The following is a 16,699-nucleotide window of genomic DNA, read 5'->3' as shown; positions in this document are numbered from 1 at the left end:
TAGGATCTGAACATCCTGAAACTTGAAAATATTAATTTCGCAAAATTGTAGGTTATTTTATACATTTTAGGAATTATAAATGTTGCAATTCTAATAATTTAGACATTCAACACAAAATGACAAGCCCATTCACAAGAAGGTATATATATATTCATATTTGAAAGTAAACATTATCCTACGACATAATAACTTAAAAAGAAAAATTCAAATCCTAAATAAGATTCCTCCCATGTTCATATATTTAAACATGAATAATCTGTGAAGAAAAAGAAGAATCTTGACTATAAGTATGTGCGTATACTTAATTAAATAGATTGATTTCATAAGAATGGTGGAGAGTAACAAGATGAGCATGAACCCTAGCCCCGAAATTTGCCTATATTCACCAATAATGAAAATTTGAAAGCTAAAACTTACCCCGCAACCTTTAATACTCACTCTTGAACCTACATGATCCTAGACTTGAGGTCACCTAAGGAGGATTCGCTCTCACGATGTCCACCCCAAGTCCTTATTCGTTTTGTTGACAAAGGGATAACAGAGCGTAACATGACGATAGGGGGCGACAGTTGCTAGCTACGATGGCAACGTGATGTTACAGCATTGGAGAGGTTGACTAGTAGTGGGTGGGGAAGAGAGTGAGATTTTCATTAGTCAAGGATTAGAGTGGACATTTTTTAGTAAGTTCCACAAAGAAATAAGATGATAGTGTAACTTTACATGATAAAATTACCATTTTATTTTAGAGGATCCCAATACTTTAAACTCATCTAGGCGTATTCATCTATGACTCTTTCATTCAAGACTTAATATCATGACCATAACAAAGCACGTGAGTTCAAACTCCTTGGAGCAATCCCAAGAAAGAACACAAATAGAGGGATTCACATTTTAGACTCGAACGAAGAAGATGAACATGCTCGGGTGCTCAATGAACACGAGATTAGCCTCAAGGATATAATTCAGTTCAATGACTTTTTCTTTATTGGTGTTTAATCCAGAGGTTTTAATATGGTACCACAACAAAATAGTTAGGGCACTGCTAATTTGTCCATCATATTGCTTTCAAAGTCCCAAGATAAAAACTAAAAAAGAACAATTAATTCAAACTCAATCGAGATCGATCTCGTGCCAAATTTTATATGTCACCTCTTGTTAGAGATAATTGTTTAAAATGTCCTAGATTTATTGTACAATGGTCAATTTAGTCCTAAATATTTCAATTATGTCAATTTAGTTTTAAAACTTTTGACGATTTGCCACTTTAATTCTAAACTTTCTAATTATGTCAATTTAGTTATAAATCTTTTGAAGAGTTGACCAATTAAATCCAAAATGATTATATTAATAAATCGTCCAAAGGCCTATGATTAAATTGACAAATTATTAAAAATTTAGAACTAAATTGACACAATTAAAAGATTTAAGACTGAATTAATCAATTAAATTTATAATCGTTTGGATAATTTTTTTCTATCTTTATGTAAATTGAATCCTATTGAACATTTTTCCAGATTAATTTAAAGATCAATGACAATATTCAAAATCAGGGAGGGGAGCTCTCGAGTGGCTCTCGTGACAATGCACTACATCCCCGCTGTCATCGTCGGGGCTCTTTCTGCGTAGTTGCTTCGTGTTTTCTCTCGTCTTTTTTTTTCCTTCCTTTCCAAAAGTTTTGTCCTTCACGTCTTTTTCACTTTTCAGAAACTTCCCCCACGAATACGAAACAGGGGGACGGATTCCAAGTTTAATCAGCTATTTAAGGATGCATTTTGTAACATTTTCACTTTTAAGAATATTTTTTATTTACAAATAATTCTTCTTATTTTTATTTTTGTGAATAAAAAATAGATTGTTATCTCTTATTTATGTAATAAATATATTCCATAACTACTTTTTTTATTTTGAAGAATAAAAAAATTAACCGACATTACTAATCGGAATTTTATTCTCGAGAACAAAAAAAAAATAAAAGATATCATGGTTACCAAACAAACTCTAATTTTCCTATTCCAATGGCCACAATCCGACTCGATTGTAGTATTTGTAGCTAATTAAGAGTTTTCCTTGAGTAAAGCTTTTTGGGACTGACACATCTTTGTTTATGGAGACTGGGAGGTTGTAGATGGTGATATCAGGAGGAGAGAACTGTGCATATTGGGGCTCAATTAATGAATTTGGAGGACTTGTGGGTGTGAATCAAATGCACTTTTATAGATGATGTTGAGCGACCGTTCTCTACTAATTGAAGCTTCACAACTAATAATTTCCACACTCGTTCAAAAGATATATTTATGATGGAATTGACAAAAGTAACAATTTCCACACTCATTCAAAAGAGAGATTTATAATTGAATTGACCAAATTCCAAAGAGATTTATAATTGAATTGACAAAAACGCGATAAGCTTTGAAATTTTTGGATAATTTTTCCAATTTTCTACTCGTCGTGTCATCCTTCTCGTTGGGAGCAAGCTAGAGTTTTGGATCTCAATTTCTCACATGCCTTGGTACTCGTTTGTATACGTTTTTCTTTGTTTACATTTATTGGACTTCTCCACTTTTCTTCAATCCGTGTTTATTGGGTTCAAAGTAGTGTGAGGGGGCCTATCAAGATGTAGAACAAATTTTTGTCGTCACACTTTGATAGTCTAACTTTTAGATACTTGCGCACTTGACTTTTACAAATAGAATAAAACCATTGCAATTGCCATCGATCTTGCTTGGCAAATGGTACTTAACATTTGCATCCTGAATTTGGAATAATTAAAGATCAATTGGATATCTATGAGAAAATCAATTGTGATCAATTTGGAGTCCCCCTTCAATATGGTCTTCGATGCTCGATGTAACTTGCCTTTCCCCATCAATTTGGAGTCCCCTTTCAATACGGTCTTAGATGCTCGATGTGACTTGCCATCCCCCCTTGCACGACATCGGCTGCAACTTTAACTACTAAAGGATAGCAATAGAAATGATTCAACAGAATAATCTCGTAAAAACTAAACTTAAGATCACTTCGTCAATGGGAGGCATTTGAAAGTATAAACTATCATGAAAGAAATTGACCGGAAATAAAGTACTTTGCTCGTTGATCAACAGCTTTAATTCCTTTCTATGTGTAATTATTTTTAATTCCTTAGACAAGAGAAGTTTCACTTTAATAAGAAGTGTCTTCGTAATTTTTACATGTAGTATTGCTATTGTAATTTAACAAAATCAAGGAATGCCATAATACCTAATTTACCAACAAAGTGAGAAAATCATTTTTAATTTAAAAATTATTAATATTCATATAGGTTTGTGGTGTTCGAACTAAACATAATCTCAAACTTAAAAAAAAAAAAAAAAATTGAAGTAAAACTTATGTGTTGTCAATGAAAATCCAAGAAAATCATGTACCTAATGCCAACATTTGAGGATGAACAGGATACTTTACGCTTTGCACAGCATTTTGTAGTTGCAACCCTAACCACCTAAATAGAACAAATGAATTTCTAATGGTTTTGATATAGTTATAGGTAATGTCAAATTAAGGCAAGGTTCAAGAAAAATAAGGAGTTGGAAAATTAAAAAAATTAAATAGAGGGCAGAAAAGTAAAAACAGAGTGGTAAAAATAAATCCACAGCTTTTCTGGGTGATGGGACAAAACTACCCCTCGAAATAACTCCGAAATTTTCTGGCTCGAAAGATCAAATGGCGGTGCCCCCCCCAAAAAAAAAAATAAATAACACTTGGCTTACCTTTCTTGCACCATGTCGAAACAGAAAATCATGTCAAAAAAAAAAAAAAATGAAACATATGGTAAATAATGTAAACATGTGTTGGGTAGTAGGGGACTGCCGAAAACTTTTCAATTAAAAAACACGTCGAAATTTTCAACTGACCTTTGGTCATTTATCATCGTTTTTGCGCAAATTACTAAAAGTCGAAGGAAAAAGGAAAAGATTAACAGGAAATCAAACATGATAGAACATTAGGAGTAAAATATTTATTTAATTATACATACATACTGCATAAATGTATTGTACACATATAAAATAACCTAATACCTTAAAAAATCCCAAACTTTAGATTATATCCCAATTTTATCACAAATTTTTTTATCTCATAAAAACTACAAACTTTTACTAAAGTTTCAAATCTATCCCCACTAGCCCTTGATCCAAAATTTCTTGTAATAATAGAGAAATAAAAAAAACTCCTAAGCATAGGTTGTTCGAGCATCCTAAATGCGAGTTCTCTAATCGCAAGAGAACAAAAACTCTCAAGCATGAGAAATTGAGATCCCCAAACAAGATTCAATGAAAACTCTCATAAAAGTAAGAGCAATCGAAGAAAGCCAACCATAATTGTATAGTTTTTACCTAAATTTCAGGTTGAAGAAGAGCGTGAGTTGAGTTGATGTCGTCTTCTTGGATCTAGAATTTGCAAAAAAAACTACAGCAACGACATGCCGTATTAACTAAGTGCAATTTTAGATGGAGTGATAACGGAATGAGAATCAAGTAAAAATTAGTGGTGTTTTATGAGACAAAAAAAGTTTAGGTTAGACTAAGGACTTGACATAAAGTTAGTGGTTTTTTATGACAAAAAGTTTAAGGTAGAATTGTGATTAGACCAAAAGTTGAGCATTTTTATCGAAACCTTAAAAGATTAGGGTAGAATTGGAACTTAACTGAAATTTGAGGGATTTTTAGGGTATTAGGGTCACATAAAACACATATGATAATTATATCCTAGAAAAAGTACTTTAATTTTTAGCTTGCATATCATCTTTTATTTAGCCAATTAGTGATCTAATAAGTAAATTATCACTCGTATGCCGAAAAATATCGATTATAATATATCATCTTCACAGAGATAAATGTAATAATGATTTGATTTCTCTTTAATAGGATCAAATTAGTAATAAACTCAGTCATTAAATGCGGCATGTATATAAAATTTTGTAGTTATAGTGGTCATATATAGATATGCAATTTTTTCTTGTTTATAACACAGTTGATTTGATAAACTCGTGATAATATGAAGCTAGATTATATAATAGTAATGTCGAATCTGTTCCGTATTTTTTCATCCCTCATCCCACATCATAAAATTTCAGTCTTCTATGTTTCCAACAAAGGTTATAAAAACTCATCGACATCGAGTTAATAGGTTGTTTGCTAACGTTTGCATAGCAATTTCTTTTTATTTTTGAAAGCAAACAAAAACAACTATTGAAAAACATTATTTGGGTGGTTACAAATAAAAATTAGTTATGTAAAAACAAAAGAAAAAATGACACAAATAGTTACTCTTGCCAAGCTTCGATCTTTTGACCTTAAACAATGCAAAGCCTTTACTACTGGGCTACTGTGTTAGGTGGTGCATTTTAGATACAAGGATATCACAAGATATTTGTTATTCCATGTCCTTCAGACAGCAATTCACACTTAACTTTGAGGGTGGTTAAAGAAATTACATGGAATATTTTAAATTTAAATAACTATCGATACTCACATGGTAGGTTAGGAAAGACAAATAACTTTCTAAATAAGATTAGTGGCAAGCGATTTTATTCAACAAGTATCAAATGCAAAGTCCTCACCGAATCTGGGGTTTATAATAGTTGAGTCATCTTGGTCTGTCCATATAAGGATTCTAGTCCCTTACCTAATAGGTTCTTTCAAGGTTTATGTGATGTGATGGGCAATTGTTGAAAACTGTAAGATTTTTGTCATTAAGTTTGATTCACCTCAATTTAATCTAACCCACAGTGAGACAGGCTTTACAATAGTCTCTCATCACAGAAAAATGCCTCTATATAATTGGACCGATTAAGACCCAACTAAACTAAATGATATAAAGACGATATATCGGGAACCTAAAGTCCAACTCAACAATTGGCCTAGATATCAAAGTCTGATCTACTCCATTAATTTGATCGTCTCGAAGATAAGTGATTATTGGGTGGTACGTGAAAAGAGATGTCACCCAATCGATGCACTTTGGATTAGGGGTTTTAAACTTACATACATAAAAATATTAATAAAATTTCATGAATTTGATTTATAAAATGATACGATAGACTCTTTATTAAATATTAATGTGACACATTTACTCACCACTCATGATTTATATCATGCTATTTTTGTAAGTCAATTATATAAAGTCTAGAGAGGCCATGCCTCAGCTCTTGCCTTTGGTCTAACCCAGCCTTGACCACACCCCAAAAAAAAAAAGGAAAAATCTTTCCGACGAAAAATCACACAAATTCTACATTAAACTTTTTGGCAGATATGAACAAATTTTTATTTTTTTCTCGAAAATCTTCCAAGACAAAAGGCGAGGCCCCTTCATCTCCTTCCTCACGCAATCGCTTGGAGCGCCCTCTCTCCCTCACTCCCTCCCTCCCTCCTTCTCTCTCTCCCTCTCTCTGTCCATCCCACATTCTTGAAAGAGACACATCAGAAGCGCAGACATGAATCTGGGCACCGGCTCGTTCTCTTTCCTGCTCCATCTATAATGACCAAAGCCTTCGCTCTCTTCTCCGCAGAAGGGCATGGCTCTGCAGGAGGAGGACACCCGCCGCCACTACCCGACCGCTCCTCCGTTCTCGCCCGACGGCCTCTACTGCGAGGACGAGACCTTCGGTGAAGATCTGGCCGACAATGCCTGCGAATACGCCGGCGGGGGAGCCCGGGATGGCCTCCGCGAGATAAAGGACCCAACTTTGCCTCCGTCGTTGCTCGGGCAGGACTTGTTTTGGGAAGATGGCGAGCTCGCCTCCCTGGTTTCGAGAGAGACCGGGACGCATCCCTGCTGGGACGAGCTAATCTCTGATGGGTCGGTGGCGCTTGCTCGGAAGGATGCGGTTGGGTGGATTTTGAGGGTCCATGGGCATTACGGGTTCCGTCCGTTGACTGCTATGTTGGCCGTGAACTACTTGGACAGGTTCTTTTTGAGCCGGAGTTACCAGAGGGACAGGCCTTGGATAAGCCAGCTCGTAGCTGTGGCTTGTCTCTCCGTTGCTGCCAAAGTGGAGGAAACCCAAGTGCCTATTCTCCTTGACCTGCAAGTATGCACATTGCGTCACTGTGCTTTAAATGTTTGGTTAAATGTCCGACTGAAAAGTTCTGGGACACTTCCTGTTGCATTTGTGTTGAAAGAGCTAGCTTTGGTGTGCTTTTGTAGGTGGCTAATGCGAAATTTGTGTTTGAATCGAGGACGATTCAGAGAATGGAGCTCTTGCTGATGTCTACACTTGATTGGAGAATGAACTCGGTGACTCCGATTTCGTTCTTTGATCACATCCTTAGGAGGTTTGGCTTGACGACTAATTTGCACAGGCAGTTTTTCTGGATGTGCGAGCGTTTACTTCTCGCTCTGGTTGCAGGTAAGCAGTGAATTAGCTCCTTTTCTCATTAGTCAGCAAGTGCATAGACAATACGTATCGTTTTCTGATGATCCCACTCAGTGTAAGAGTACCGATTAACACTGAATTTTGTTTCCAGATGTGAGGCTTGCAAGTTTTCTTCCGTCAGTTGTTGCCACGGCTGCAATGTTGTATGTTAACAAGGAGATAGAACCGTGTATATGCAGTGAATTCCTGGACCAGTTACTGAGCCTTCTCAAGATCAATGAGGTCTGATTTTGTGTGTATATCTACCGTCGTTCCCTGTATCCACATGCTCTAATATTGTCTCCTGCAATTAGTTCTAGCTATTTCATTGATGATGGCTTGTTAGTTATGTTTTCTCGTTGTGCTTGCTCTTGAACAGGACCGAGTAAATGAGTGCTATGAACTCATTCTTGAATTGTCAATTGACCATCCTGAGATCCTCAACTACAAGCACAAGCGTAAGAGGGGATCAGTACCCAGTAGCCCCAGTGGTGTGATTGATGCTTCTTTCAGCTGTGACAGTTCAAATGATTCGTGGGGTGTGGCATCGTCTGTTTCTTCTTCACCGGAGCCTCGGTTCAAGAGGAGCAGATTCCAGGATCAACAGATGGGCCTGCCATCTGTGAATGTTTCATCCATGGGTGTGCTTAATAGTTCTTATTAGTCTTAGCTTATTATCTTTGATTGGACATGCTATAAAGCAGTCTTTCCCCTGCTTCTATCTTGCGGCATCTAATCTTGTGGACTATCATCTAATTGTTTGGATTTTGATTGCCTCACCTTCTTCGATAGATATGCAATGCATAATGATAAGCTGAAAAAGGGTGGACTTGGAATTTCCTCCTTGATTCAAGACAGGGTTATTGAGACTCTTTTGAAAGAGAGGTGAGAAGTGATGGTAGTTCTTGCTTTGCAAAAGCACATGTTTACCCTAATATATCTTTTTCAATTAATTTGGTTGTCATTTTGAAAAATTGGCATCACTGTGGGAGAATGAAGGTATATATGAATGGCAAGGGGGTCTTTAGATGTTAACTTTGAATGAATAGATTAATGTCTTGGGTTTCCCGAATGGATGACAGTTGCATAGTTAACATTTAAATATCTCTGTTAGAGAGGGAGGGAGGGAGGGGGGGGAGAGAGAGAGAGAGAGAGATGTTGAAGTTCTCATACTCTTATTAGACCTATGTGTTGTATTTTAGAGATAGATTAGGTAATTGATGTGGAAGAGCTCTTTCATCAAGGTCAAACAAACGAGGCAAAGTCCTTGCTAGGGACAACAGAATTCCCGCTGGCCGACAAGCTCATCCTGTCCTCAGGACATCTCTCCGCATCTCTAGAGCTAACTTAAATGTGATTAGTTCTTTTAACTTAATCCTCTTGGACTATGCACATCTCAAGTCGCCCGAATACTTTTTCAGCCTTTCTAGGATGTTGCACTTAGTCGTTGCCTTTTTTTTTTTTCTTTTTTTCAAATTTAATTTTTTTGTTCTTTTTTATTTTCGCCTTAGCAGATCTGTTAAAGGCAGATTGGATGACTAGTTCAATCCTCTCTTTCACACTTATCAGGAAGAAAAGAGGGGGATAAAAGTTGGAAAACAACCCTCTTTTCTCTTGAAAGCAAGGTGAGAAGCATGTCCTTGAGTTGCATCGATCGAGATGAATAAATAACGATGCTTAATATTATAAGCAAGCATCTCATTCCCTAGACAGATGGTAGTTGTGACTTGTTTGAAAATGTAGGTTCTCTAGGTTCCAATTTTCCACACAAAGTCAGCTGAGTTAGAGCAGCTGGGGAGTCTTACACTTAGCACCCCACCAGTTGTCATGTGGGTCTTTTCTGGACAGGTCCACCAGTTCTTAGTGTGTGTGTGTGTGTGTATATATATATGTATATAATAAATATATTGTTGGATTTGCAGAGAGTCAGTTATTCACAAAACTCTCTCTCTCTCTCTCTCTCTCTAAAGGTAAGACTTTCGTCCACTGATTCCAGACATGTTGACAACTTTCTTGACTAAATGAAGATTGTTGGTGTTGGTGATGACTAATTTGATGTGTTCTAAGTTGGTGATGTCTACTTGTTATTTGGGTAAGTGCTTATGCTTCTATAGAATGTGCCACTGCTGCTTGAGAATTTGGTACTCCCTATCTCTCCAAGTTCCTAAGGGTACGGCATTGATTTCCTTTGGGGTGAGTGTGTCATTCGAGACTTCAATGCCCCCTGTATAAACTGAAGGAGCATACGAGATTTGTGATTGAATTGCCTTTCGAATCATCGTGCTTCTGAACGTGCCATGTTGTTAACATTAAAATAATAGGAGCCGGTGTTGATCGAATGTTTGTGGTCTTGAGAAGTCCTGACCTTGGGCTTCATATCAGAAGCCATAGACCGTAGTTCCTCTGTAGGAGAAGTAAAAATGAGCACGGGTTTATGGAGAGGGACACGACGAGCAATTTTTGAGCCATCATTTCTCGATCTTTTGAAAGCGGGAGCAGGCAAAATCTCTGTGAGAAGTTTGATGGCGGTAAATCATTCCATCGTCTTGCCTCTACAGAGGAAAGAACTCTTCGGGCCTTCGGCCAGTGCGAAAAGCAGAAGTATATAATTCAGTTTTATTTCATCACCAATATTATCATCAATGAAGTCAGATTGCAGATTCTGTGTAATCGCTAATGACTATCATATTTGGCACTTGAGTGGAGCATAAGTTTGAATGGTTCAACCCTTTGGGATTGATATAGAGACTTGAAAATCCGGTTCTAGTGAATTTCTGTGGCTAGATCGATAGACAGTGTCCATGACAAGAATTTCTCGTTCATGTTTTTATATCAAACTTCCTGGTCAATGTTATTGAAATTCTTTTTGTGAAATGTCGCATTACTCTTTCAAGGGTTGTCGATTGAGAGATGAGAATGACCATCTAATTTGTACTAACTGAGTTTTTCCTGGCACACTATTTTGAACCAAAAATGTTTGGATTGATCGAGTTCTCTATGGCGCTTCGGAGCACCGTGCCCTGAGGTCTAGAGGCACGGTTATTAACTTATTACACATATGGTATCCTTGTTCGCTCAGTATCGTGAATGGACACTGCGTTTGTGAACATTTATGCTGATAAGGAGTGTTTTTTCATTTGTGGTACTATTGTGCATTCTAGGTATGTCCAATGGAGACATTTCTAATTTTTTATTTCGTCGAATGCGTTCTTTGGGCAAACATGAGTCAAGAAAGGAGATTGATATTGGATGAAAAGCAAGATTACAGTCCTTCAAATAGCCGATCAAATTTAGATTTTTCTGGAAGCACCATATCTGAAAATGCACAGGAATAGATTAAGATCAATTTTAGATCATTTGAACAAATACCATTTTACCCAGAAGTACACGAGAGGTTCCTATGCGTTTGATTCATGCGTAATGTTTATAAGGACTGAGTAAATCAACTCTTAACATGAGATGATTATGTCTGTTTCTATCTGTCCTGGAACCAAGTATAATGACGACCACGACAATGAATTAATTACCTTTCGAGATAAAGCTGTACTGCAATTGTTTTGTGTAGCGTTGCAAGTTACGTGTTTGGTAATACATGGTTGAAAGTTAAAGAACTCAAAACTGACATAATTTCTTGAAAGTTGCAACAAATAACTACAGTTACGAGGGCGTCACAGTTGTGAGGAGCTTGTCAAACACCTCCACAACCATGACTACTACGAAAAAGAGGCAGATGTGCTGACAAAACGAACAAGCGGCATTAACGGAGCATAAGAGATGGTCGGAAGCAGCTGGGCAGCCTTGTTTCCTATACCCATCTTGGAAAAAAAATGGCAAGACTCAAAACTGTTCTTTCTCATTTACTGAATCTGAAACGGGGAAGAACCAAAGACTGTGTATAGCTATGGCCAGTGGGTGAAATTTTCTCGTGAAATCTCACGGCATTCCCTCAATAAGAGGGAAATTGCTAAAATATGAAAACCAAGAAAGGCAAAAGCTTGATGTGGTCAATGGGCCAAATGCATTGTAAGGAGACAAAGTGTGCAGGTGTCTTTGAATCTCTCGGCGCAGCACTTATTTTTTAATACGGGCAAGTGTCTGAATTGTACATTGGGAGGTTTCATCATGTTCTGCAGCAGCAGTGTTTGGCTCAAACTATGAAGAGCTCTCTCTTATGGACCCCATTTCCCATTAGGTTTCACCTACTAATGTCATGTTCTGGAAAATGGTCCAATTTTTTAATTTCCAGCATGGTACAATTTTCGAATTCTTTGTCACGGTTTGTTTTTCAATTTTCCTTTAGGTTGGTAGGGTCAGGGATGACTACTGTACTTCTGCCATCCAAGATGATACAGCCTGATTACTGGAGGCAAAATTTATCATCTGTGAAGTTTAGGGCAGAGATGAGATCGCTGTATCCCACGATGGAGCGGGTAAGAATGGATTGAGTCACATTTGTCGCATAATCCTTTATCCATCCAATCATTTGCTGAAATGAAGATTTTAGGATGTTATTCCCTGGCTTTTTCACCAATAGCGATTGGTATCTTCAACTTTTGGAAATGTACACTTTGCTGTCCAGTCAAAACACTACTAAGCCAAAACGATTGATTTAGCCCTCGATGCAAACCCAAATCCTTAACCCTTTCCCCCTCTCTCTTCCCCCTCTGACGAACTACCCTATTGGTCCAACCACCTCAGCGCCACCATTGTCGAGGTGGTTGTTAAATATGAGAAGAGGTATTTATTGACTTGAAGAGAAGTGATGTTTGATTATAAAAAGTGATTGTGGTGGTGTAGATAAGATACCTACTCTCAAAGGATGTGTAGATTGGTTGTCTATAAATATGATCAAATCATGCATTGTTAATCACAATTATTTATAAAAACAACAACTCTCTTCTTCGTAATATTCTTTCTTCTTCTCTTTTCATACACAGGTGTAATAACATATTCAAGATGATATTCCATGAGAGCCTCTATGACTTTATTGTATATCCCAAATGTATATTCATCACAATCGTTCATACAACAACTCTTCCTTCTTCATAATATTCTATTATACTCTTTCCACACATAGGTTTCATAACACATTTAAGGTGAAATTTCAAGAGAGAAATTGAGTAATTATTGAACTTGTTTCTCTACACTTTGGTGTTTATTTTGGAAGTATATATGTTTTAAACACGCTAGTAACAATAGTTGGGTAAATAATACATCAAGGTGAGCGATCATTATTGTATATCAATGTAGGGCCAATTCCATAAAAAAGCACGAACTTTAGGGTTTGGGACAAATCTGGCCCGAACTTTATTTTGTCTCGAAAAAAAGCACCAACTTTCACTCCTGTCCCAAATCTGGCCTGCCGTTAACTCTCCTTCACGGTCATTCGTTAGGGTTGGTGCTCCGTTAGGGTTTCGGCCGGCCAAATTCGCGGGCGGATCCGAAAACGTCTCCTGCCCCTCCCCTGCCTATCCTCCCTCCCTCCACACGAGAACGCCTCCTGAACCAGAAGAACATCAATGGCTGGATCACTGACGAACGAGAGGAGTCCGTCAATGGCCGCCGCCTCGTGATCTTCTCGTGGCCATCCTCCGTCCGAGGGAATTCCGGGAGCGGATTCCGATTAGCCGATTTGCCCCCCGCCCGATGGCGCGCCCGCCCGAAGATCCCGAAACCTAGAACCCGGCTTCCTCTTTGAGTGGTACATCAACCCCACCTTCCCTCGCCCTTCTACGTCGCCGGAGGCTCCGTCGCCCCGCCGCGGCCGCGCACTCGCTGGCCTGCGATTCCGATTCTGATTCCGATTCGGGATCCAACGGTTTCGGCTCGGCCCGCGGTGCTGAAGACGCCGTCGGGGTCGGACCCGGAGCCGCCGCTGGTGGTGGTGCGGAATCGGGGCCGAGGATCGATTCGGATCTGCGGGAATCGGTCTCCGAATCCGCCCGACGCGCCGCGGATGACGAGGCGGATCCGCTGCGCGCGGATTGCGAGTGGTGAGCATCGATTCGGATTCGGATTCGAGTATCCGGAATCCGAGAACGTGTGCTCGTTCGACTTGGAATCGCAGAGGAATCTGGCGGCGGAGCTCGAGTGGGAGGAAGTGAGCGAGCAGGCGCACGATCGGGACGAAGAAGAGGTGACGGTCTCGTCGGAGAATTTTACCGAGGAGTTAGAAGGGGTTGTTGCTTCCGCTAAAGGGAAGTTAGCTGGAAAAGGAAAAAAGAGAAGAGATTGCTGGTTTTGGCAGAGGGCGGAGGCGCAGATAAGAGGGAGGCGATAGAGCAGCTCCTTCGCGAAATCCTCTTCATCGCTTCGCTTTGGGTTGGGGCGGAGGTCGGCTCCGTTAGGGTTTCGGCCGGCCAGATCCGCCACCTGGAAATGCCAGGTCGGATGATCGTGAAGGAGAGTTAACGGCAGGCCAGATTTGGGACAGGAGTGAAAGTTGGTGCTTTTTTTCAAGACAAAATAAAGTTCGGGCCAGATTTGTCCCAAACCCTAAAGTTCGTGCTTTTTTTATGGAATTGGCCCTATCAATGTATCAAAGATCTATAACCATAGCTATATTTTCATCAACAATTGAATCTCCTCAACAATATTGAGGTATTATGATTATGGAGATGGATATAATGGATACTTCAAGTGCTCGCAATCTTGACAGTTAAATATTTTTGAAATTTTTATTGTGGTTTATATGCTTGAGTTGTCTTCCTAGTGACAAGATTGATTATCTAACGTTGCTAATTTACTTTAAAATTTTATGTAATAATATAGTGAAGAAGGATTATGAAATATGCTTACAAATAAAGATGACTAAAAATTCATTCTCAAAATAGAAAATTCTACTATAGTACTTTTACTGGTGCATTATGATATTTATGAAGAAAATGGTATCATGGATCAAATAAATGACATTATATACCACAATAAAATTGATTGATAGAAAGAAATTTTTTGATGTTTGCTAGATATGGTTAATTCCATGATCTTAGAACCAAAAGTGCCAATTAATTTATGGAGAGAAGTACTACTTGCTGCATGTCATGTTCACACCAAAATTCCTTCAAATAAATTGAAGATATTTCTATATGAATTATGGAAATGAACGGTACTAAATATCCAATGCTTTAAAGTATGAGGATGCCTAGTGTATTATAGTATTTCTAATCCTAAGCGAACCAAATTAAGACTAAGGGCATTAAGAATCATGTTTGTTAGATATGCTGAAAATCCAAAAGCTTATCAATGATTAGATTTTAAATATACTATTATTATAGAATCGCGAAAAGTTGAATTTCTCGATTACAATTTTCTTGAAGATTCAAGTGATACCTCAACATATTCACAAACAGCAATTAATGCAAGCAATCCTTCATCAAGTAAAAGAAAATTGTTTTGATTCTCCAAGTGAGCATATAAGAAGTCAAAGAGTGACAAAAACAAAAGATTTCTATTATCATTTTGTAACTCTCCTAGTAGGAGGAGATAGGAAATATATTATAAATAAATTACCCATGTTATTTTACTTAGATGAAGATCCAAGAATAGTGAGACAATTCCATTTAGAGATGCATCATTTTGAAAGAAGCAATTGATAATGAAGGGAGCCCAACGAAGGATTCTCAATGCTTTGTCACATAATTTATATGAAAATTTCCAATTTTGCACAAATCTTAGAGGCATTTGGAATGCATAGGAGATCAAATGCAATATTGACAAACAATGTATGGATAGATTTACTGTTTGAAAATATTTTCAATTTACTATGATTTATGGAAATTTTGTCTCTAAGTAAGTGGAAAAATTCCAAATTTATATTGCCAAATTCAAAGACCTTATGATTGAAGTTGCTAAACCTCTTCAAGTTGTTGCAATTATTTTAAAATTGCCTTCAACTTGAAATGATTATTGAAAGAAACTTCTCCACATGTTTGAGAGCCTAATCGTGGACGATTTCACAAAACCTATTCGAATTGAAGATGGTTCTCTAGATCATGAGACTAATTATGTAATAAAAGATGCAAACAATGTTCAATTTGTTGAGAATGACAACATAACTGGAGACAAAGGAATAAGAAGTAAACAAATTATTAAATGGTTTGAAGCATGCATTGAAACAGTGGCCAAAAAAAAAAAATAGTGATATTATCATGTGGTTTTAAGCATAACAATGCTAATTAGTGTGTTTATTCAAAGTTTATCAAAGAATGTGGAGTTAAAATCTACTTATGTGTAGATGATAAAATGATTGTTGGTACAAATATGCATGACATAGATGAAACTAAAAAGTGCATATGTTCTCGATTTAAAATGAAAGATTTGGGAGACGTGAATACAATTTTAGATATGAAAGTGACCAAAGATAGTAAAGGTCATGCTTTAAGTCATCCCACTATGTGGAGAAAATATTCAAAAATATTAGATATGGAAATTAAAGAATCAAATATACTATATGACGCATCAATTAAATTGATGAAAAATACTAGTTAACCTTTAGCATAATTAGAATATGCTAGTACAATTAGAAGATTGATGCATTGCACTAGATTGGATATATCTTTTATTGTGTGTCAATTATCCAAATTTACTAGTTGTTATAGTGCCATGCATTGGGAAGCTATAAATAGAATTCTTGGTTAGTTAAAGAAAACAATGGATTATAGTCTATTTTATGGAAGACAACCAATAGTACTAGAAGAATATTTAGATGCTAGTTTGATAACTAGCAAAATTTGATAACAAGTTGGCATTTGGATGGGTTCAATCTTGTAAATGGTGAAATCTTAGGGGCATCAAAGAAGCAAATATTAATTCATTTAATGAATGCAAATGAATTTATAGCATTGTTTGGGGTTGGAAAAGAGGCTAAATGGTTAAGAAATTTGCTATTGAATAAATAGTTATAACCACAACCAATGATAGCCTTATCTTTACGTTGCGATAGTGAGGTAACAATATCTAAGTTATATATTAAAATATACAATAGAAAATCTAGCTATTGACTTGTGACATGAGTATGTTTGACAACTAATTACCAATGGAAGCATTTCAATAATTTATGTTCGAACAATTTATAACTTGATTGATTCATCCATTAAGGGACTTTTGAGAGGTTTAGGTAGCAGTATTGCCATATGAATTAATCTTAGACCAATTGATAATAGTCAAGCATGTGGAAACCCAAATTTACAATTTCTAACAAAATTGTCAAAGTTAATGAGTAACAGCAAATTATCGTATCTTGATAATAATTGAGTATTGGGCGCAATGTTAATACTCACGGAAAGTTAGAGGGATGAGAATAAGAAAGCACTC

At 37.2% G+C, this 16,699-nt stretch overlaps 1 protein-coding gene across 1 annotated transcript; it reads left to right on the top strand.

Annotated features, from left to right (window-relative positions):
* Window positions 1-6,372: 6,372 nt before the first annotated feature.
* Window positions 6,373-8,351, top strand: LOC104418505 (cyclin-D3-3). Its single transcript, XM_010029876.3, has 4 exons — window positions 6,373-7,063; window positions 7,180-7,381; window positions 7,500-7,630; window positions 7,767-8,351. The coding sequence occupies exons 1-4, from the start codon at window positions 6,548-6,550 to the stop codon at window positions 8,049-8,051; spliced, it is 1,134 nt and encodes a 377-aa protein (XP_010028178.2). The 5' UTR covers window positions 6,373-6,547; the 3' UTR covers window positions 8,052-8,351.
* Window positions 8,352-16,699: the final 8,348 nt, after the last annotated feature.

The sequence above is a fragment of the Eucalyptus grandis genome, chromosome 9, assembly GCF_016545825.1.
Source record: "Eucalyptus grandis isolate ANBG69807.140 chromosome 9, ASM1654582v1, whole genome shotgun sequence".
NCBI classification, from domain to species: domain Eukaryota; kingdom Viridiplantae; phylum Streptophyta; class Magnoliopsida; order Myrtales; family Myrtaceae; genus Eucalyptus; species Eucalyptus grandis.
This window is presented reverse-complemented; position numbering and strand designations above follow the sequence as displayed.